General features: G+C 42.6%; 1 protein-coding gene, 2 long non-coding RNA genes and 1 pseudogene across 9 annotated transcripts in view; 2 read left to right on the forward strand and 2 right to left on the reverse strand.

Annotated features, from left to right (window-relative positions):
* Window positions 1-1,416, forward strand: part of LOC147573873 (uncharacterized) — an 8,944-nt gene extending 7,528 nt beyond the window's left edge. For all 3 annotated transcript variants that reach the window (XR_015245098.1, XR_015245100.1, XR_015245097.1), the window contains one exon: window positions 1,092-1,416. This is a non-coding gene — a long non-coding RNA (uncharacterized LOC147573873). The remainder of the gene's footprint in view (window positions 1-1,091) is intronic.
* Window positions 57-4,954, reverse strand: LOC147573874 (uncharacterized). The gene is made up of 2 exons (XR_015245096.1): window positions 4,274-4,954; window positions 57-1,416 (listed from the first exon to the last, which is right to left on the reverse strand). It is a non-coding gene; the product is annotated as an uncharacterized LOC147573874 (long non-coding RNA).
* Window positions 4,625-24,267, forward strand: part of ZNF582 (zinc finger protein 582) — a 30,542-nt gene continuing 10,899 nt past the window's right edge. Inside the window, exons 1-5 of one of the 5 annotated variants that reach the window (XM_086690810.1) lie at window positions 4,653-4,797; window positions 6,383-6,471; window positions 7,704-7,830; window positions 8,061-8,156; window positions 9,724-10,801. In XM_086690810.1, coding sequence (XP_086546936.1) covers window positions 6,463-6,471; window positions 7,704-7,830; window positions 8,061-8,156; window positions 9,724-9,743 — 252 coding nt within the window. In that variant the 5' untranslated portion in view covers window positions 4,653-4,797; window positions 6,383-6,462 and the 3' untranslated portion in view covers window positions 9,744-10,801. Of the gene's footprint in view, window positions 4,798-6,382; window positions 6,472-7,703; window positions 7,831-8,060; window positions 8,157-9,723; window positions 10,802-15,053; window positions 18,361-24,267 lie in introns of those variants that run through there. The other 4 variants (XM_086690806.1, XM_086690808.1, XM_086690807.1 and 1 more) reach the window with 4 other exon arrangements.
* On the reverse strand, window positions 9,887-14,042 carry LOC112851228 (solute carrier family 25 member 36 pseudogene; annotated as a pseudogene).

The following is a 24,267-nucleotide window of genomic DNA, read 5'->3' on the forward strand; positions in this document are numbered from 1 at the left end:
ACCACCCAGGCACCCCAGTCATTCTTTTAAAATAACCATGTAATATTTACAATCAATCATTTATAGATGAGGGAAACTTTAATAAATCTTCGAAGTACAAGTATTACAGATAGCATTGATTCATCACACTCTATGGTATAACAAATTACGGGATATTTTTTAATATCCTCATAGAGTTCTACGGAAAAATAAAGATGAACATTCATAATTTAGGGTAGGAAAACAACTTTTGAGCAAAAAAAAAAAAAAAGGTAGAGAGGATCAATGAAAAACATTGATTTGCCTCAGTACATCACAATATAAATTAGCTACACGATAAAAATATTTCCTAACTTAAGATTCTAGCCCAGACTCTGCCCCTAAAATGATCCTCCACGTTGCCACTTGTATGTCTAACAAACACGTCAAACTATCGCATTCGAAACCAAACACCCAATCTCACCCCCAAAGATGTGCTCCTCTCCGTGCGTGGTTTTCCTCTCTCGGTTGGTGATGTTTGTTCTTCCAGTTACTTGTCTCAGGATTCCCTGGAGTTATCCTTCACTACTCCCAGTCTCTTGCTACTCCACCCAGTAAATCTGTGAATCCCGTTAGCTCCACCTTTAACATATATACAGAATCCAATCCCTTCTCCCATGCCCCTCTGGTACCATTCTATTCCTAGATCAGGCCTGACGTGCACATCCAGTGGGAGGGGTAGATGGTGGGCCTGGAGCCACAGTCACTTATAGGAAATGTAGTCCTGATCCCACAAGTCGGGACAAGTAGAGAAGGCGGACCCCTTTGTCTGCCTGAGATCTAAGTCCAGTCAGGCCGCACCAGCTGGCCATTCTACCCGCCCGTACTTGGGGACCCGGGACTCCTTGCCTTCAGCGCGTTAGGGCTTTGTGGCCCAGCTCAAATGTGTTCCCAGGTAGGTCATCTCTCTGCCTAATGCTCACAGCCACAGGAGGTCCAGCCAACCCACCCACTCCACAGGCCTGTCCAAAGGTCCTGATGTTAATTCTATTCTCTGTGGTCATTTCTGGGATATGTCTGGAATGGCCCAGTGACCTTCTTCTCTGCAAACCCTCACACCCTATCTCTTCCAGATCCCAGCCCTGTTTCCATGAGGGCTTGTGACCTCTGCGGTATCATGAAACAAATGTCTGTCTCCGAATATGCATTCTCCAAGGTTTCACCGTATTGGCTCATCCACAATTCAGAGGGCGGAGGTAGCATGGCCTCGCCCACAGGTACGTAGGTCTTGTTTGGTGGAAATACCAACTCCACTCCTCTTCCACACTTTGCCCCCACGAATTCCAGTCACTTCATTTCCCCAAAACTGTTGTTTGTGTCAACTTAGCAAATCGGTGCTCTGCCTTGGTTCCTCCTCTCTGCTCTGCGGTGTGTAGTGTGTCTTCCAAGGGAAAGCCACTGCGATGTTAGAATCTCACTTATTTCCCTTCTCTCAGGGTTCAAAGTCTTGCACTACTTGCTGTCCAACATCTGAAAAGACTTGTTTCCTACACATTATCTAGCTTCTTGTTTAGAATGCGATGGCAGGTGTAGCGCAATTACACTATCATAGTTCCAAGCAGACAATCCTCCCTGCTTTTTGAGCATTTCCCTATGTTTTTTGGCACAAGAAGATATCCTATACTCATTGTGTACGTTCCCTGCCCCAGTCCTGAGATCAGATACTTCTCCAGGAAGCTTTGGTTTCTTTTTTTTAGAGAATGATATTTAGAAACCAAGGTCTGGGCATTAGGTTTATGCTCATTGCTACAGGGCATCATTGCTTCCAGGCCCATTCACCAAATAGAAAATACACAAACACATTTTTTTTTCCCCAGAAGAAATAGTAAGACTTTAATGAAGAAGTTTAAGCTTTTTTATTTTAGAAGTTTTTGAGTTACAGAAAAACTGCAGATAGTTCAAAGTTCCCAAATGCCCTGCACCTGCTGTTAACACTTTAGTATGATGCTTGTTAGTTATCGAGCCAACATTGATATATTATTATTAACTAATGTCCATACTTTACTCATACATAGTTTTCTTGGTTTAAAAAAATACTTGAGGGGCGCCTGGGTGGCTCAGTCGTTAAGCGTCCGACTTCGGCTCAGGTCATGATCTCACAGTCCATGAGTTCGAGCCCCGCGTCGGGCTCTGTGCTGACCGCTCAGAGCCCGGAGCCTGTTTCAGATTCTGTGTCTCCCTCTCTCTCTGCCCCTCCCCTGTTCATGCTCTGTCTCTCTCTGTCTCAAAAATAAATAAACGTATAAAAAAAATACTTGAGAGAGAGAGAGAGACAGAGACAGAGAGACATTTGTGCGCGCATGCCTGTGGGGGAGGGGCTGAGAGCGAGGGAGAGAGAGAATCCCAAGTAGGCACCCGGATGTCAGCGCAGAGCCTCACTCGAGGCTTCATCTCATGAACCGTGAGATCACAACCTGAGCCAAAATCTAGAGTCAGACACTCAACGCACTGAATCGCCCACGTGCCCCATACACCCACATTTTCCATCATGAGTTTATACCAGTTGAACATCACAGTTTCTTTCTCACCTTCCATCATCTTCTAGATCTCTCTTGTCCCACAGTAAAACACTGGCTCCCATCAATACATTTATTCATTCATTTAATTCTATGGTACATATAAAATAGTTTCCAAATCACTACACCTATGTTATGACAAAAACAAATCTTCTAAATTGAGTTCAAAGTTGCTTGCAGTTTTTTGTCTTTATATATTATCTGATATATATATATACAAGGTTGTAAACATTCTCTGCCTGTCATTTGTCTTTAACCTTTGCTTACAGTGTATTTTGCCACACAAAAGTGCTTTAGTTTTACGTTCTCAAAGGTAGCAGTCTTAAGTCTGGATTTTTGTATCATTGCTAGAAAGTCTTTTCACATATCCAGGCTGCAATGGAATTCAACTCTGTACGTTTCTGGTACTTGTATCAATTTAGACCTCTGAGCAATTTGTTCGAGTTTATTCTCTTGCATGATTTGAAGTATGAACCCAATTTTACTTTTTTCTAAATGACTATCCAGTATTCCCCAAGGTTATTTATTAAAAAGTCCATTTTTGGGGCGCATGGGTGGCTCAGTCGGTTGAGCGTCTGACTTCAGCTCAGATCATGATCTCACGGTTTGTGAGTTCAAGCCCTATGTTGGGCTCTGTGCTGATAGCGCGGAGCCTGGAGCCTGCTTCGGATTCTGTTTCTCTCTCTCTCTCTCTCTCCCTCAAAAATAAAAATAAACATTAAAAAAATAAATTATGGAAACTTTTTAGAATGTTTTACTATCTGGCAGGTTTAGCACACCTTCTCAGCTTTTCTTTTTCAGAGCATTCCTATTCCTAGGCATTCTTTTTTTTATTATTTGGACATTTTTATCAACTTATCTATTTCCAAGGGGGAAAACAGTATTGGCATTTTTATCGGGTTTAAGTTAAATTTCTAAGTTAACTTGGAGGCGCAGACATCCTTGAGATGTGCAACAATGCAGACACGGGCAAATGTCAGATGAAATGATTCAAAAGAAGACGACAGATTACATGGTGTGAGGGAAACAAGACCAGCTGGAGAGACAGGAGCTCTGGACTCCAGGCCAGCTCCAGGACAACTGTACCGCGTGGGCAGAGTAAGGCTTCCTCACTCAGGGATCAGGACTCACACCGCCTGACCAGCATCCAGGACATGGGAAGCTCGACCACACTGGACCACGCCGTTTGGGGATGCGTAAGGTCTAGGAGCTTTTCAAACTTGCACACAGAGATCCAACTGCCTGTGGTTCTGGGGGACTTGGCCTAGAGCTGTCCCCCACAAGCGGAAACTCCTTGTCATCTTGTTTAAAACATTTTTGCTGGGCATCCATCTGGCTCAGTGGGAAGAGCATGCGACGCTTGATGTTGGGGTCTGGTGCTCAAGCCTCCTGAGTTGGCTGTAGAGATTACAAATAATAAAAAACAGGGGCACCTGGGTGGCTCAGTCCGTTGAGCCTCCGACTTCGGCTCAGGTCATGATCTCACGGTTCCTGGGTTCCAGTCCCACATCGGGCTCTGTGCTGACAGCTCGGAGCCTGGAGCCTGCTTTGGATTCCGTGTCTCCCTCTTTCTCCGCCCCTCCCCCGCTCACACTCTGTGTGTGCCTCTCTCTCAAAAATAAAGACATTAAAAAATTAAAAAAATAAAACAAACTTAAAAAACGTTTTTGCTTATTCCGCACTCTCCTTCATAACCTACATTTATTTAAACATATGTAATGACGTTTAAAGTTAGTTACCGGATAAACTCGGGAGTTTTTCTCCTTCCGAAACTTCTGGTAAAGTGGCCGCTCCGCGCGGAAAACAATGATGTAACGAATGAGACACTTTGACGGTCACACACGAGCGTGTTCCCGGAGTGGCACGGTCCCAGTCAGACCCAACGACAGGTCCGAACCACACGACACACACCGCAACGGCCACGCAAGACGCGATGGCACACACACTAAGCACCTGATGCGCAAACCCGCCCGCAGCCACGCGGGAACTTGAACACTCTCCCTCGAGGCACACTGGAGCCACGCCCACCCCGAAACATCGCGAGATCCGGCTTTGAGGCCTGGCTGTGCCTCTGCGCCCAGAAACTACGTTTCCCAGAAGAGACTGCGGCGTTGGCCCACTCGCGAGGCAGCGTCCGCGGGGCGTTGTGCGCCTGCGCTATCTTCCGGCTTCAGGCGGCGGGTCCGCCGATACCGAGGAGGAAGCGCACCCGGGCCTGCGGGGAGCGCGGCCACGTTGGCACTTGGATTCGAAGAGGAGGCAGGTGAGGGGCTCTGGAGCTTGCCAGGCTCTCCGGGGTCCGTGCGGGAGCGGGCGCCACGGCCGGGCGGCTCTCGGGCCTGGGAAGAACCGGAACGTCTCGCCCCCGCGTCGGTCTGCGGCTTTCCGGGATCTGGACTACATTTCCCATCGGCCTCCGCGGCGCACCCTCCCCCCCCCCCCAAGCTAGCGCCCCCTTTCCGCGACCCGGCTCATAGCCCCCATCTGTGGACCACTTAGGTGGGGGTGAAAGGGACCTGACTTGCTGGAAATGCTGGTGGATGTTTTACAGTCATTCTTACTCGTGTCCCCCCCCCCTTTTTTTTTTTAATTTGGGATGGAGTCTTGTTTGATAAGATTGTCAAAGAATTGCAAAACTTCAAAAGATTTAACACCACTAGTTTAGAAGTGGAGACTGAAATTTGAGAACATTTTAGATGATCTTGTAAAATAGTCCTTGTCCAACAGTGGGAAAACGGTTGGGTAAATCATGGGCCACTCTTGTAATAAAATATTACAAAGCTATTACAGATAATGCTAAAACAGTGGTCAAAATAAAAAAAAAAAACTCCTATGACATGTTACCAATTGTTTCATGTACACATTACTTAGAATTAAATATTTGTAACATGCAAGGCATTGTTCTAAGTTCCTTTCGACAATAGTACTCATTTAATGATGAACTCACGAAGTGGTTAAATGACATGATTCTTAATACTTGGATGTTTTTATTCCAGTTGTTTTTGTAAGCCCATGTGCCAGTAGGAGGGTGGGTTTGACCTCTTTTCCAGAATGTTCTCATGTTGTATAAAGAGACTGCTTGTGAATGTCTTTCCTTGTAAGTTAATGTTGCCCCCCCCCCCATCAGTTTTGATAGTTATTTGGTGTTCCATCATACGGCTGGGCCAAAAGTGATTCAACTACTTGCCTACTTGTGGACTGCTAGATACTAATTTTTGTTCTGTTTTTCAGTAAATACTGTGCACACAGCTTTGCTCGCTGCTATGTCTCTGTACAGAGGCCTATGTATGTGATGGTAATGATTTGCCCACTGCACCCACACCCCTTTTATTGAGTCAAGGCAAGGTCCACAAAGTGATGTCCACTAGGCCTTAGGTAGGGCTGTAAGGTTCTTGGTGAATTTGGAAGTTGGGTAAAGAGCCAGGGAGACCTCTGAAGGTGGGCATGAGAGAGTTAGATGGTCTGTTTCTGGGAAGGCTTTCATTGTGGGCTGGGCTGATGCTGATGAGGTAGGCTGTGCTCCCTGGTCTGAGAACAGTCTTTCTTGTCCTTGGGACACCATGTGGCCTTAGTCACTGGACCAGGACTGAGCTCCCTGCCACAGATTTGCATCAGTAACAAGTTGGAATTCTCTGGATATTTAGGAGAAATCGGAGAGAAAGGGCCACTGGTTCCCTGTCACGTGGCAACAGCTAATGCTGTGTTTCCTGGAGTTGGGTAAGGGCCACTGTGATCCAACTCCAATTCTTGTGGGGAGTGGGGCGTAAGAAGGCAGGGACTTGTAACCACGGCATTCTGGGAGCTGTAAGGCAAGCTTGGCCTCTCATGTTTGTTCTTTCCTCCCCCAGCTCTGCCATCTCAGGACTCTGCCCTTCCCCAAGAGAGGAACCAGGAGGAGGACCAGTCAGCCCATGACATTCTAAAAGTCATGTCCCTTGTGAGTCTTAAAGTTGTGTAAATATTTGCTTTCTTTATCTTGAAGCTTCCCACATGGATTTCATCCAAGAATCTGGTTTTCAGAGGTTCCCATTTTAGGGACTAAAAAGACCAGGTAGCTAGTACCCTCTCCCACTGCCCCCTCTACTCTGACTACTGCCCATGGATTCGTTCTGTACAGCATTCCACATGTGATAGTGTGATATTGTGCCGGGAGGCTAGATAGAGCAGGGATCCATTTCCTTGTATAAAATGAGAACCAAGGGTGGATGAAATAGAGATGAATACTTGTGATAACTGACATGGAAAAGCATGGGAACTGGTCTTGGTTGGTTTCAGTTTCAGGGTGAGGCACGATCTCCTGCTTTGGGAGGGATTGATGACTGGGTGTGTAACTTAGGCTTCCCCGGGAATCTGAGAGGTTAGACACCAGAAGTAAGGTCCACTTTAAGGTTGAACAGAGCATTTGAATGTGGATCATTCTTCAACAGCTTCTTCAGCTTAAGATCAAGAGAAGTGCAAATGTGGGGGTTGTGAGATAACCAGCCCGATGGATGAATTTTTCGGAATCTAGGTAGTCTGAGCTTCGAAGAGCCTTCAGAGATCTGATCCAACCTCTGCCTCCAAAATAAGAGAACGGTTGAGTCATTTTTTCACTTGGTAGAAAATTGTACAGCTAATGAAAATAATCTTAATTTAAGAGTTTTCTCCTAAGGAAGAATGCTTTGATATGTTGACATCATGATGAACCTGTATCTTCAACTAACTCTCAATTTATACAAATATCCTATTTTCTAAGATAGAAACATTTCTTCAGTAAAACATTTGGGGGTAAGTCTATCAAATTGTTGGTTTGGTTTGTTGTTGCTGCATAGAAGTTGAAATTACAGGTCTCTAGTTGAGAATTTTTATATGCCAAGGACAGAGTGGGCAGCATGCTATTTTATAAAGTTTGTCACACTGGGGAAAACTCTACTTAGCTGGCTTTTAATTTTCCTCCCAGATCTGTGTACAGAGCTTTGGTTTGTAGTAAAAAGAATGTTCAACAACATTTCAACACCGTTTTCCTCATGCCCACCCTCTCTTGTCACCTGCTCACATTGGAGGCCTCCCACCCCAGCCTGCTTTTCACCTGAGCACCCCATTCCTGCAGAGACCGCCTCTGTCTTCTCTCATCCCATCAAGAAACATTTCCTTGAAGTTTGCAGATAACAAACCTGCCTGTTGTTTCAGGAGTCAGACTTGTTCAGGGATGTGGCCGTAGTCTTCTCCCAAGAAGAATGGGAACGACTGGCACCTGCTCAGAGGGATTTGTACAGAGACGTGATGTTGGAGACGTACAGCAACCTGGTCTCACTGGGTAAGGGGACCTGGTGTATTAGTTTGGATGTTATCCGTTCCTTCCTTATCAATTTCCGGGTACCTTTTCAGTGCTCAAAAAACAGCTCCATGGGCCGACACTGTATCTTCCCCAACCTGCAGGGGACTGTCAGGCCTCCTCTGGTCTCTCCTGCTCGATGACCAGATCCTGGATCTGAATTCTGGGGGCCCCACGCCATAACTGGGTGGCATGTTTTCTCTCCCATCCAGGTCTCGCCATCTCCAAACCTGATGTGATCTCCTTCCTGGAGCAAGGCAAGGAGCCCTGGATGGTGGAGAAAGCAGCAGCAGGAGGCCTGTGCCCAGGTGAGTGAAGCCTGCTTGGGAGGAGAGAAGCTGCTGCATATACCTGTCTAGCGGGTGCACGAGGAAGCAGGAGCTTGGAGTTGGAAAATTTTCCCTTCGAGGTGCCCAACTCAGAGGCCAGGTCCAAGTTACCATCTCTTCTAGCCTGTCAGGTGGTTCCTTTCTTCCTGAGACATCTCTGTGTATCCGGGTCATCACTGCCTCTTGTCCTTGCCTACCTGGTTAAAGCGTCCTCAGCCTCCTTTGGTGAATCTTCTCACTTTCTTTATTTTTAAATTTTTTTTTTCAACGTTTTTATTTATTTTTGGGACAGAGAGAGACAGAGCATGAACGGGGGAGGGGCAGAGAGAGAGGGAGACACAGAATCGGAAGCAGTCTCCAGGCTCCGAGCCATCAGCCCAGAGCCCGACGCGGGGCTCGAACTCACAGACCGCGAGATCGTGACCTGGCTGAAGTCGGACTCTTAACCGACTGCACCACCCAGGCGCCCCCTCACTTTCTTTAAATGTTGGAGCACCTGGGGCTCAGACTTGGGTTTCTTCTTCCCTGTTTATTTTCATTCCTCAGAACCTTCTCCATTACTTTGCTTTATTATATATTTTTTTCCATTACTGTGCATACCTATGTTGTCCATCGTGGAGCCCCATGTGGACATTGTAATTCAAATTCATTGCAGTTAAACACATTTAAAAAATCAGTATCTCAGTTGCACTTGCCCCATTTCAAATATCCAATAGCCACTCTGGCTGGCTTGTGTCCACGGGATGCAGTGCAGATACAGAACATTTCCATCGTCTTCAACTTCTCCTTTAAACTCCACATACTTATCCAACTGCCTTCTCATCATGTCCACTTCAGTGTTCATGGGGCGCTATGAATTTAACTTTCCAGTGAGGAGTCCTTGATCCTAACAATCCGCCCTTCTCTCTTTCTTCCACACTTTAGCAATAGGGTACTCAATTCTTGTACTTGGTCAAGTAAGAAACTCTTGAAGCATTCTTGGATTTTCTCTCTCGCATACCTATCCAGACTGTCAGCAAATCCTGTTAGCTCTACCTTGAAATATGTCCAGAATTTAACCACTTCTCGCCGACACCACTACCACTTCACCCACACCACCGTCATCTCTGGCTTAGACTATTGCAGTAGCCTCCTCCCCATCCCCCTGCTTCTATTCTCGTCCCCTGAAGTGTTTTGTTCACACAGCAGCCAGAGTGACTTCAGATGTGGAAGATTCGTCCACGTTGAAGTGGTAGTTGGCCTCGGGGAGTGAGTGAGGTCAAGTGTGGAGTGAGCATCAGGAGAGACGATGTGTGCAGCTGTATGTGTGAACATATTCACAGGTTCTGGGGATTAGGACATGGGGATCTTTGGGAGGCCGTTATTCTGCCAACCACACCCATAATGTCAGTTTTGCTTTTGTTTTGTCATTTGAGTTTGACAGCATATGTTTGATTGATGTGCTGAGTTTTATTTACTTCTTAGGTGTGTGAATTTACATCATGTTTAAAGAAGACCTCCCCCTTTGACATTATAAAATGAGTCTCTTGTGATTTTTTTTTTCTAGTATATTTATGGTGCTCTTAATGATTCCTGTGGTGTTTATTCTTCGTGCAAGATGTGATTTCACGTTATTTCCCAGGTTGTTACCCAGTTATTCAAACAGCATTTGTTAACTGATTTTATCTTTTCACCACTAATTTCCCTAGCCACCTTTATCATCTGCTCTGTTACCTCTGGATCTGTTTGTGGACTTTCATTTCTGTCTCGTTAATGTCTTTGTCTAACTACGTGACCGATACCATATTGTTTTAATTACTGAAGGTTTTAAATATCTGGTGGATAGTTCCTCCTCATTCTTATTTTTCAGAATTTTCCTGACTATACTCATTTGTTTTTCCATTTGAACTTTAGAATTAGAATATCTGGTTTAAAAAATAACCATGTAATTATTCTTACTGAGATCACAGTAAATTTCTAGATTAATTGAGGAGAAAACTGATTTTTTAAATCGATTTTATCTATTTAAGAACAATGATAGGCTTTTCCGTTCATTTATGTGCATTTCCTGGTTGTTGTAGAGTTTTATTTATATGGTCTTGTCCATTTCATATTATATTTATTCCTAGGTATTACGTATTTATTGCTGTTACTGGAAATGGGGGCCTTGCATCCCTATTAGAGTTCAACTGGTTGTTTTATATAAGGCAAAAGCCATTCATGTCTTCAGATTAATTTTGTAATTAACCCAACATACTGGATTTTCTCATTATTTATAATAGCTTTCATGTAATACTCGAATTTTCCAAGTAGTCAATCATATCATCTGCAAATGGTGATAATGTTTTTGCATTTTTATACCACTTGGGTTTTCTTTTGCCTGATGAAGATGCTGATTACGTAGTACCCCCAGAACAATGTTAATGGGGGTAGTTTATGTCCTAATCTTGTTCTTAACCTTAATAGGAATATCGTAAGTGGCTTCTCATGAAGCATAATATTAGATTCAAGAATGAGATAGAGATATTTAATTAAAGAAGCATCCACCTTTTCATATTAAGTTTTCTTTTTTAATCTGTCAAGTCTGGATTATATGAATAGATTTCCTAGTTCTGAATACTGAATCTAAACATTCACCTGTTGCATTTCTTGAGTCAATTGTGATAATTTATATTTTTTCTGGAAAGTGCTCTTTTTTAAAAAAATTTTTTAATGTTTGTTTTTGAGAGAGAGAGGGAGACACAGAATCCAAAGCAGGCTCCAGGCTCTGAGCAGTCAGCACAGAGCCCAACATGGGGCTTGAACTCACAAGCCGTGAGATCATGACCCGAGTCAGCATTGGATGCTCAGCCGACTGAGCCAACTCAGACACCCAATGCTCTTTTTTTTTTTAATTAATTAATTAATTTTGTGAGAGAGAGAGAAAGAGCAGGGAGAGGGGAGAGAGAGGAGAGACAGGGAATCCCAAGCAGGCTCTGTGTATTGTCAGCACAGAATCTGATGTGGTGCTTGAACCCATGAACTGCGAGATCATGACCTGAGCCAAAATCCAGAGCTGGACGCTTAATCAACTGAGCCACCAAGGTGCCCCTTCTCTTTTTAATTAAAAAAAAAAAAAAATCATGGTAAGATATACATAACAAAATTCACCTTTTTAACCATTGTAAAGTGTGTAGTACATTGGCATTTGGTACGTTCACAGTGTTGTGCAATATCACGATTATCTAGTTCCCTCATATTTTTATCACCCTATGGTCTTCCACCCTTCTCTGTTTTCTTTTTTATTTTTAATGTTTATTTTTGAGGGGGAGAGAGAGAGCGAGGATGTGCATGTGCACGCACGAGCAGGGGAGGGGCATAAGGAGGGGGACAGAGGATCTGAAGCTGGCTCCGCATTGCCCGCAGGGAGCCAGATGTTGGTCTCAAGCTCACAAACCACAAGATCATGACCTAAGCTGAGATCAAGAGTCCAACACTTAACCGACTGAGCCATCCAGGCACCACTTTAATTTTTTTAGGAATCTCCATACTGTTTTCTATAGTGATCACACCATTTTACATTCCCACCAACAGGGCACAAGGATTCCAGTTTCTCCACATCCTCGTCAACACTTGTTATTTTCTGTTTAGTTTTGTTTTGATAGTGGCCATCCTAATGGCTTTGAGGCAATATCTCATTATAGTTTTGATTTGTGTTTCTCTGATGATTAGTGATGTTGAACATGTTTTAAAATGCTTGCTCAATTGTATATCTTTGGGGAAGTGTCTGTTCAAGTCCTTTGCCAGTTTTTTCATAGGGTAGCTTTGTTGTTGAATTGGAAGAGTTCTTTATATATGCTGGATATTAACCCCTTATCAGATATGTGATTTGCAAATATTTTCTTCTGTTCTGAAGGTTGCCTTTTACTTTTTTGATTGTTTCCTTTCATAGTGAAAGTTTTTAAGTTTGATGTAGTCCCCTTTGTCTATTTTTGCTTTTGTCTATTTTTGTCTATTTTGTCTATTTTTGTCTATTTTTGCCTGGGCTTTTAGTACTCTATCTAAGAAATCATTGCCAAATGCAATGTCATGAGGTTTTTCCCCTATGTGGGTAGCCAGTTTCATCAGAACCATTTGTTAAAGAGACTGTCTTTTTCTCATCATGAGGTCTTGGCACCCTTATCAAGGATCATTTAATCTTATGCATGGGGGTTTGTTTCTGGCCTGTCTGTCCTGTTCCATTGGTTAAACTTTAAAATACTCTGCCAGGCTGCTCACGAAAACATGAAATTGATACAGAAGATCTCCTATTATTGTTGCTATTTTGCAGTTCTTTTTAAGTTTATTTTTTTATTGAGAGAGAGAGGTGAGTGCACAAGCAGGGGAGGGGCAGAGAGAGGGGGAGAGAGAATCCCAGGCAGGTTCTACACTGTCAGCATGGAGCCCGGTGTGGGGCTCTATCTCACAAACTGTGAGATCATGACTTGAGCCAAAATCAAAGAGTTGGACACATAATTGACTGAGCCACCCAAGGGCTGCATTTGCTTTTTGTTTTTTGGTTTTTTGAGAGAGTGTTTTTAATGGCGTGTCCTTAGAGGCAGCCAAAGTTCTTTCCACGTTGCCCAAAAAGCAAGTAATGTGTCATTACTTTAATCCTAAAACCAAACTCACATTTGGGCATAGTTACATACATGTTCCCAAACTAGTCTTCTCTTTCTACCAAGCTGGCTTCAATTTTCCATGTTCTGCAATCTTTTGATTGTCCTTTATAGGATGGCAGGCAGATGTTGCTAACTGTTGAGTAGGTCAGCCACCAGTTCATAGGTCGCCATCATAATGATGGTATTTGGAATCTGTCTTACTAGAGTTGTTAGACCACAGTGAAGAGACCAAAAACCTTTCTTCTGAACAACCACACATGGTGTTTGGAAAAAATATCTATACGTACTTGGTGCCCTCTTCACCTAGTCTTGTTCTTACAATTTTACATGAATGGTGTATGGTTATAGCACAAGTTTTTTGTGGTTTTTTTTTTTTTTTTTTGTAATGTTTATTTATTTTTGAGAGAGAGAGGGAGACACAGAGTCTGTAGCGGCTTCAGGATCTGAGCTGTCAGCACAGAGCCCGAAGCAAGGCTCGAACCCACGAACTGTGAGATCATGACCTGAGCCGATGTCAGATGCTTAACCAACTGAGCGACCCAGGTGCCCCATAGCACAAGTTTTTGAGAGGACAGCAGCATCATTCCCACAAAATTTGGTATTTCTTTCACAGACTCTTCATCATCTTCCATTATCAAAGTCATCTTTTATTCTAGTAGTTTTTGCTTAATACTTCTACAAATAACCAAATGAATAAAGTTCTGTGAAATGCCACTACCCGAGGCTGACCTCCTCCTATAAAGTCTTCTTTGGGCATGTGTCTGCTACACTTTATGAGCACATTAAAAAGTACCCATTTGTTTTTCATAGTTCCTTGTATCAGGCTGTAACCAGTTCTTTCTTAGCCAAATGGGATTGGTTGCTGTGAGTATAGTAAAACAGGCCACTGCAGCTGAAGTCATGTGACAGGTAAAATGAGGATCTACTACATCATTCGACTTTTCCTCACAGTTTGAATCAGCAGCAAAGAATGTTGCTCAGGAAGAAGCCACCTCCATTCAATTGGGGCCTGATCCTCTAAACAAGGAACAAGACCTTCCTTTTTCCAGGGTCACATTTAGGCACTGTAAAGGTCCAGAAGAGACGGGTTTAGTAAACACTAGGTCTAAGCCGTATGTTCAGCTGAAGTTCAGAGGTAGAAAGCATCACAGCAGAAGACCATAGCTGTGTTACTATAACTTTCAGTGGACATGTGCGACCAGCCCCCCATCCTGCCACCTCCCCTGGCAGGCAGATGCGTCATCGTGTCCCTCCAGCCAGATGAAGATCCAGGCACCCCTCCCCATCGTTTTTTAAAATCCACTTTATTGAGGTATAATTTACACTCAGTACAATGGCATGCATTTGAAGTATACTGTTTGGTGAGTGTGGACACATGTGTATACTTGTGTAACCGTCAGCACAGGCTAGAGAACATTTTCATCACCCTGAAAAGCTCCCTTGTGCACTTTCCCTCACAATTGCTCATACACCCAGCCCCAGGCAACCAGTGATTTCTTTGTCACTCTAGTTTATGTTTCTAGGGTTCCACAGAAACATCCTTTCCTTTTTTAATGTTTATTTTTGAGAGAGAGGGAAAGAGAGTGAGCAGGGGAGGGGCAGAGAGAGAGAGGGAGACACATATCTGAAGCAGGCTGCAGGCTCTGCGCTGTTAGTACAGAACCCAAAACAGGGCTCAAACCCATGAACCTCGAGATCGTGGCCTGAGCCAAAGTCAGATGCTTAACCGACTGGGCCACCCAGGCACCCTGAAACATTCATCTTTTTAAAAAACATGGTTCAGAGATCGGGTGCCTGGGTGGCTCCGTCAGTTAAACGTCCGACTTTGGCTCAGGTCATGATCTCGCTGTTCATGAGTTCGAGCCCCACATCGGGCTCTGTGCTGACAACTCAGAGCTGGAGTCTGCTTCAGATTCTGTTTCCTTCTCTCTCTGCCCCTCCCCCACTGGCTCTGTCTCTCTCTCTCAAAAATAAATAAACATAAAAAAAAAAATGGTTCAGAGGTGATTCTGATCCACACTAACATTTTAGAGCTATTCTTATAACCTCCTTCTGACTACTTCATCTCAATTTATGGTATTTCCTCTCTTTCTGTTTTGCATATCTGTTTTCTAATTGCCTAGCCACGTTCAAGAGCTTATAAGTATAATCATGAGTTTGGATTTTCTGGTTTTACTATAGAAGTTCCTTTTTCTGGAAAAGGGAAAAAACACATGCTTTTTTTTTTTTCCTCCCCTCCTCCCCCCCCCCCCCCCAGAATTGGACTCCAGGTATGATACTAAGGTATCCTCTCCAAAGCAGCATATTTATGAGGTACAGTCACCACAGTGGGAGATAATGGAAAGCCTTGCAAGTTATGGTCTTGCGTGCTCAAGGTTCCAAGATGATTGGGAATGCAGACAACAGGGAAGTTCAGATGGACATCTGAGCCCAGTGATAGTCAATGATGAAGAAATGTCTACTTTCAACCAACAAGCACCATCATTTCCTTTTTATCAGAAAATTCATACTGGACAAAAGCCCTATGGATATGATGACTGTAGAAAAGATTTCTGGCAGGAAGACTTCCTTATTAATCATCAAGGAATTCATACTAATGAGAAACCCTATAAATGTAAGGAATGTGGCAAGGCCTTTAAATATGGCTCACGATTAATACAACATGAGAATATTCACTCTGGCAAGAAACCCTATGAATGTAATGAATGTGGAAAGGCTTTCAATTCTGGTTCAAATTTTATACAACATCAGAGAGTTCATACTGGTGAGAAACCTTATGAATGTAAGGATTGTGCAAAGGCCTTCAGTCGAAGCTCACAGCTGATTGAACATCAACGAATTCATACTGGTGAGAAACCCTATCAATGTAAGGACTGTGGCAAGGCCTTCAATAGGATCTCACATCTTAAAGTACATTATAGAATCCATACTGGTGAAAAACCCTATGCATGCAGGGAATGTGGGAAGACCTTTAGTCATCGGTCTCAGTTGATTCAACATCAGACTGTTCATACAGGCAAGAAACTCTATGAATGTAAGGAATGCGGGAAGGCCTTTAATCAAGGCTCAACTCTTATTCGTCATCAGAGAATCCACACTGGTGAGAAACCCTATGAATGCAAGGCATGTGGGAAGGCCTTTAGGGTGAGCTCACAACTTAAGCAACATCAGAGAATTCACACTGGAGAGAAACCCTACCAATGTAGGGTATGCGGTAGGGCTTTCAAACGGGTCTCACATCTCACGGTACATTATAGAATTCATACAGGTGAGAAGCCATATGAATGTAAGAAATGTGGGAAGGCCTTCAGTCATTGCTCACAACTGATACAACATCAGGTAATTCATACTGAGGAAAAGCCCTGTGAATATAAGGAATGTGGGAGGACTATACACCATGATTCAGCGACGGCTCAACATCAGAGAATGCACAATAGAGAAACACAAGTGAATATAATAAATGTAGAAAAGCCTTCCATCAGCACTTACCCCTTACTAATCATCAGAGAATTTATGTTAGCAAGCAACCATATAAATGGAAGCAGTGGGGAGAGCCCATTAGCTTAGGCATCACAGCTTAGCCCTTATACTTTGGAGAAAGACTTGAAGAGTGTAATACGGATGAGAATGCCTTCATTCAAGCCATCCTTTATCCTGAATCATAAGATTTGTAATGAAGAACAAATTTATGGATATAAATTGTTTACTCCGTGATTATCAAAAAAGCAAGGGAAGGTTGGAAAAAGTTTTGCCTCTAACACATTCTGGAATCACATTTTCTTTCTTTCTTTTCTGTCTTTTTTTTTTTTTTTTTTTTTCAAGAGAGAGCGAGTGGGAGAGGGGCAGAGGGATTAAGAGAGAGAGAATGAGAGAATCTTAAGCAGGCTCCATGCCCAATGCAGAGCCTCTTGCGGGGCTTGATCTCATAGCTGTGAGATCACGACCTGGGCTAAAATCAAGAGTCAGACACTTAACTGACTGAGCCCCCGGGGTACTCCCAGAACCACATTTTCTAACCACACTGTAACAAATTTAACAATAGCCAAACTTTTTTTTTTTTTTTTTTTTTTTAACATCAGCCAAAAGTTTTCATTTGCTTGGAAATCAAAAAGAAAAAAAAAAAAAAAGCCAAATTACTCTTGGGTTCCACTTCCTTTTTTTTTTAAGGTAGGCTCCACATAGAATGTAGGGCTCAAGCTCATGACCCTGAGATCGAGTCACATGCTCTACTGACTGAGCCAGCCAGGTGCCCTGTTACTCTTGGGTTAATAAGGAAATAATCATGCAAATGATTATGAATGGTAATGAAAAGAATGACAATTGAGAGATTTATATTCTAGGAGTTGGAGGATGTGGCTAAAGTTAGAAGAATTTTTATAGCCTTTAAATGCATGCAAAGTGTGAAAACCTGAACGATTATTCTCAAATATATTAAACATACTATTTGAGAAGCCAGAAAAGAGAATACCAAACACCCATGTGAAGAAACAAATTAATAGAAAAAAAAATGAAATTAGAAAGTGGTTATCTTAAAGTAGTCTCAGTTTTATTTCTTCCTGGCCCAGGAATAAACTACACTTAGGATAATATTTCTCAATTCCCATGTTTTAGATTATCTTTCATAACTTCTGTCGAACAGAGGGGTCAGTTGCCTACATAGTGGCCATACCCAGTTCCCTTTCCTATTGGCAGCATCTGTGTCTTGGTCTTAGACTTTGAAGCTAATAGATGCAAACTTTTCAGCCTCTTTTGCAGCTCAGGGTGGCTCTTGTTCCAGGGTAAGGCCAGTATGTTCCAGGGGTCTGTAGAGGCTTCTGGGAAAGATTTTCCTTACTCAGAAGAGACCGGAACATTAGGAAGACTCCCTCTCTTTTCATCTGCTTTTAAACATTTTCCCATGAGAACATAATGCCTGGAGCTGTTGTAGCCATGTTGGAACCAAGAGGAGAGAACAGAGGAGCTCAGAGAAGTTGACCCAGAGTCCTGACGACACTGAACTATCAGGCCAATTCTGGAACGTCTCTGAACCCTTGTGTAAAAGAAACAACCATTCACTGCTGAACTTACTTTTAGTTGGGCATTTTGTAAACTTGCGGCCAAAAGCGTCCTAAATTACATAACTTCAAATTTTATTTTATTATGATGGGTAAACGTGGCTGAAAGTACTTTTTTTGAATTTGACATTTCTCTTTGTGGCTAATTCTGGGATTGATTTTTGTATATATTCTGTAACGTTGCAAAAGAATATATATATTCTACTTTTCTTAGGTACAAGATTCTGTGTGAGCCAGTGGATTCTAATGATAAAACTCCATGTTCTTATATAATTTGTATACTGGATCAGAATTTTCTAAAATTGAAATTTTTAAACCAAGATCTTGAATTTCCAAAGAGTTTTACTTTTTAATTTATGTTGCTTGACCTATAAAAACATACAACTTAACCCCTATTTATGAATCCTACCTTTTATCATTATATAATATCCTAACTCTGCCAAGTGTAGTGGTTGACAAACCAGATCTGGCCCACTACCTGTTTTATAAATAAAGCTTTATTGGAACACAGCCATGCTCATTTATTTCCATATTGTCTACTGTTTTTACACTACGACAGCAGAACTGAGTGGTTGCAACACAGACTATGGCCACAAAGCCTATATTGACTGACCCTTTAGAATAAAAGTTTGTCAACCCTGGCCTACTGTAATCCTTTTAGCATTTTATTTCCATACCATGTAATATTACTAATAGTAATTTGTCTTTCTTTACCTGGTATATTTTCACCCATCCCATTATTTTCAACCCCTGTCATTTTAGTGATTTCTTATTTTAAAAATCGCTGATTTTTAAAAATTGAAAATATGAGGGAACCTGGGTGGCTCAGTGGGTTAAGTGTCTGATTCTTCATTTTGGCTTGGGACATGATCTCACAGTTTCGTGAGTTTGAGCCCTGCATGGGGCTCTGTACTGGCAGCCTGAAGCCTGCTTGGGATCCTCTCTCTCCCTCTCTGCCCCTCCCCCACTTGTGCTGTCTCTGTCTCTCTCAAAATAAATTAAAAACTTAAAAAAAGAAACTGAGTCTTTTTTCTGTAAAGAAATTCGTGTTGGGTGTAATTTCAACTTTATTCCTTTCATTTTAGTGTGTATTCGATTTATTTTGGGCTTTCCTTTGCTCATGTTGGCTGATCATTCCTTTTGCTAAATTGGAACTTAACACTGTACTTAGGGTAGTGGTCTCCCCATTCTTAATTATTATTTGGGCAGAATGAGAGCAGTATTTTTTTATTTTTTTAATGTTTACTTATTTTTGAGAGAGACAGAGACAGAATGCGAGTGGGTTAGGGGCAGAGAGAGAGGGAGACACAAAAGCAGAAGCAGGCTCCAGGCTCTGAGCGGTCAGCACAGAGCCCGACACAGAGCTCGACCCCATGAACCATGAGATCATGACCTGAGCCAAAGTCGGAAGCTCAGCCAACTGAGCCACCCTGTTTGGGTCCCAGGTGCCACAGAATGAGAGCAGTGTTAACACTTTCTCACCCATTGTTAATTTTCTCTGCCACTTTCCTTCAAGAAGAGACCACTCTTGCTTTTTCTTTCCTGCAAGCCGATTTCACAATTCCTCCATTTCACTAACCTAATAACCTAATCCAAAGCTTTTAGTTTTTCTCTTATTTATTTTTTTTTTAAATTTTTTTTTTCAACGTTTATTTATTTTTGGGACAGGGAGAGACAGAGCATGAACGGGGGAGGGTCAGAGAGAGAGGGAGACAGAGAATCGGAAACAGGCTCCAGGCTCTGAGCCATCAGCCCAGGGCCCGACGCGGGGCTCGAACTCACGGACCGCGAGATCGTGACCTGGCTGAAGTCGGACGCTTAACCGACTGCGCCACCCAGGCACCCCAAGTTTTTCTCTTATTTATTTGATGCTCAACGTTACTTACTACCAGACCCACTCATGATAACCATTTAAATTTAAAGATCCTCAGGGAGAGTAACATTCATTGCTGGCTGCTGTTTCTTTTCATCTTTTTTGCTGTCTCGTAACAGTTTTATTTCAAATCCTGTTCTGTTAGACTGTTTTATTGAGTATTTGTATTCTCTGAATGCTTGTATGTCCAAAACTTTCTTGGGCCCTCACAAATTATATTTTTGGCTTGTAGAACATTCTTGGGATTATAGTTTTTTTCTGAATAATATGATTTTCTTAGCTTACGTAGATATTTTTGTTTCTGGGGTGCCTGGGTGGTTCAGTCAGTTGAGCATCTGAATTTTGATTCCAGCTGAGGTCATGAGATTGAGCCCCAAATTGGGCTCTACTAAGCATGGAGCCTACTTAGCAATTCTCTTTATCCCTGTGCCCTTCTACCCCACTCAAGTTCTCTCTCTCTCTCTCAAAGAGTTGTTTCCTTTTGCTGCTATAACAAATTATCAAAAACTTACTGGTTTAAAACAACACATTTATTATCAGGAGGTCAGAAGTCTGAAATAGGTTAGGTCATTAGATCTCTTGGGCCAAAATCAAGGTATTTTTAAATTTTTAAAAAATGTTTATTTTTGACAGAGAACATGAGTGGGGGAGGGGCAGAGAGAGAGGGACACAGAATCCGAAGCAGGCTCCAGGCTCTGAGTTGTCAGCACAGAGCCCGACACGGGGCGTGAACTCACAGACCGTGAGATCATGACCTGAGCCGAAATCAGACGCTCAACCAACTGAGCCACCCAGGCGCCCCCAAAAGTAAGGTATTGATGGGATGTGTTCTCTTCCAGGGGCTCTGTGGGAAAAACCATTTCCTAGCCTCTTTTAGCTTCTAGAGGCTGCCTACATTCCTTGGTGTGGCCCCTTTGTGTCTTCAATGCCAATAATAGTTTGCTGTGTCTCACACTGCAACACTGCAACACTCTTTTGCCTCCTCTTTCACCTTTAAGGAACCTCCTGATTATACTGGGCTCATGTGGACAACCCAAGATAATCTTATCTTAAGGTCAGCTGATTGACAACCTTCAGTCTATCTGCAACTTAATTCCCCCTTGCTACCAACATAACATATCCACAGGTTCCTGGGATTAGGACAGGGGCCTCTTTGGTGAGCCATAATTCTGCCTACCACAGTAATTGCTTCTGTCCTAGCATTTGGCAAGAGTTTCCATCCTTAGAATTCAGGACCTTAAGTAGGATATGCTGGGGAGATAGTCTCATGTCTTTTCTTAACCCAAGGAAATTTTCTTCAAATATTAATTAGTACTTCTCAATTGTTCTATTTTATTCCTTTTTTTAAAAAAACTTGAATATTTTTGAATAAGCAGTATATCCTCATGATTCAAAAACAAGTCCTTCTATCTTCTTCCCTTCCCTTCTCTCAGAATACTACATTTCTGGGCTTTGATTCTTCAAAGGTATAACTAATTCATCTCTTAATATGAGTAATCATAGTTCCCCACAGTAACCCTGCAGCCCAATTATATTTTCATTATTGGAGAAAAAAATGCAGACGTAGAAAAGTTAAGTGACTTGCCGAAAAACACAAAGCTAGGACGTGAGTGGTTGAGTTTGGTGTTTGCACTTGGGTCTGTATCACTCTAAAATCTTTCATCAAACACAGTGCCTGCAGGGAAATGGTCCTCTGTATTCCAGTCCCATCGAGGTTGAATCAAGGTGGTAAATTCCTTAGAGAAAGCAGTATCAGAGATAGAAGACACTTACTTCATGACATCACAGATATTGGTGCAGCCACCATTCCCAAGCCCAGGCGGCCTCGCTGGAGTTTGGACTCGTCCTATGCCACCTGTGAAAACTTTGGAACCAAAGCAGGTGTCTGGGTAAAGGAAGATCTTGTGGGAAAGGAGTGCCCTCCAATCAAGAATGACTGGGAAAATCTTAGAATCTAAAATGTCTGCCCATGTGGTAGAATACTATACAGTTAATAAAAATAATATTTTTGAAGTTTTCCAGAACAAGGAAAAACGTCCGTGATCTAATGTTAAACATTCACAACAATGAACGTATTCTCAGGAAATCCTTGTATTTAAATTGCATCTGGTCAGAAAGAATTTGCAAAGATTACTTTCATTTTTTAATGTTTATTGATTTTGAGAGAGAGGAGAAAGAATGAGTGAGGGAGGGGGCAGAGAGAGAGAGAGAGAGAGAGAAAGAGAGACAATCCCAAGCAGGCTCCGCTCTGTCAGTGCAGAGCCCGACTTGGGCTCAAACTGTGAGAGCATAACCTGGGCCAAAATTAAGAGTTGGTTGCTTAACCAACTGAGCCACCCAGGTGCCCCAAATACTTTTGTTTTTAATTTTTAAATTTAAAAAATTTTAAATTTACATCCATGTTTGCTAGCATACAGTGCAATAATGATTTTAGGAGTAGAATCCTGTGATTCATCCCCTGCATATAACACTCAGTGCTCATCTCAACAAATGTCCTCCTTAATGCCCCTTGCCCATTTATCCCTTCCCTCCCCTCACCTCCCCTCCAGCAACCCTCAGTTTGTTCTCTATATTTAAGAGTCTCTTATGGTTTGTTCCCCTCCCTGTTTTTATGTTGTTTTTGCTTCCCTTCCCTTATGTGCATCTGTCTTGTATCTTAAATTCCACATATGAGTGAAGTCTTATGATATTTGTCTTTGACTAATTTCACTTAGCATAATACCCTCCAGTTCCATCTACGTAGCTGCAAATGGCAAGATTTCATTCTTTTTTATTGCTGAGTAATACTCCGTTGTATATACACACCACATCTCCATCCATTCATCTGTCAATGGACACTAAATACTTTTTTAAAGTATTTAGTCCATGATTCTATGGACCTTAGGTAATTTAACTGGTTTGCTATGATTGGACTCAATACGTTAAGGCTATCTGCAGTTTCTTTACAGTGGCCTCCTTCCCTTCACATACTTCTCCCCTCAGGGCCATGTGGTCTCTCAGTTTTTAAAACTAAAAATGTTGGTTTTTCACACCAGGATAGCCACAAGGATGCGGCCATCTTTGAGCAGAGTGTGGGTGGCTAATCCCTGTCTCTCTCCGTACTCCCACACATATCTACCCAGAGGGATGTGGACAAATTGGAGAGTGACAGGAGTCTCAAATTGTTGGTGAAGAGCTTCCTCTCAAAATTCATTGACTGTCATCTGGAGCATCATAATTTCTCCATCATGACTCTCCAGGGAACTGCTAGTGTTTGACTCTGGGAATCAACAGTTTCAGACTTACAATGCTGGAAATAGACCAGTCTGAGTAATTTCTGAAATTTTCCCTCCCTGATTCTTCAAGCCATTCTCTTTGCCTCTCTGTATCAGTGTCCTCTCAAGGCACTGGGCTTGAGGTTTTGAACAGCAATAGCATACAGGTCTGACACATTTTCCTATATGCAGGGCTCAGCAATTCTAAGCCAGGTGTGATTGTTGGTGCAAGGGAATAGCCTTTGATGATGAAGAGACAGCAGCCTAGGTGAGGGAGGAAGGGGGAAGCCATTGTGGGAAAAAAACACACATCTGTTTGGCAAGACTTTTCAGAATTTCGTCCTAAATTCTTTCCTTAAATGCTTACAGAGCTCTCAAGCTGACCTTACTTTTGTCTTGGAGCTCAGGCTGAGCTGCTCTGTGAGAGACTCCAGAATACGATGGCTTGAACAGTAGAATTTACTTCCCGACACTAAAGGTCAGCATTTGATCTTGGACTTCCCGGCCTCTGGAACTGTGAGACACAGATTTCTGTTGTGTATAAGCCACCCAGTCTGTGGTATTTTGTTATAACAGCGCTAATGGACTAAGACACCAGGTGACGTGTTGGGGCTGGCGTGTGGTTACAGCTGCACAGACGTTCCTTCTCCCCCGTTGTCTCCGTGCTAGGGCAGCCCTCCTGGGGAGGGCTGGGGAAGGTTTCCTTGTTTCACCTTTCCCCTAAGTAGTCCCTTGTGACTTCATCTCACTGTAAGGAGGCTCTTCCGTTAGGTATCCCACCTTGGATAGTCTTGGGCTTGTGACACCTTTCTGCCTACCCGAGGACAAGGAGGTCATCTGAGCTGAGGATGGATTCTCAAGGAAAAAGCATCTTTGGTACTCTTGACTTTGTAGCCCAAGTTTCCTTACATTTGGGCTGGTAAGCCTTGGCTATTTTTTTTTTTTTTTCAGAACTTTGATGCTCTTAAGATTTTGGGGGTGAATTTTATTTTAAAAATGTGTTTTCAGTGGGAGGGTTGTTTTGAATAACCTGGCCTCTCTACTCTTGAAATCCTGGTTTGTTTTTTATCCCCCTCTAATCTCTTAAGATCAGTAGTAAGATTGTGTGTGTGTGATAAAGGTATTTTTTTAAATTTAAATCCAAGTTAGTTAACATGTAGTATAATAATGATCCCAGGAATAGAATTTAGTGATTTATCACTTACATATAACAGTGCTCATACCAATAAGTGTCCTCCTTAATGCCCATCACCCATTTGGCCCATCCCCCCACCCAAACACCCCATCAGC

Source organism: Puma concolor, chromosome E2, assembly GCF_028749965.1.
Source record: "Puma concolor isolate L17-30 chromosome E2, mPumCon1.1.hap2, whole genome shotgun sequence".
In the NCBI taxonomy this organism is placed as follows: Eukaryota; Metazoa; Chordata; class Mammalia; order Carnivora; family Felidae; genus Puma; species Puma concolor.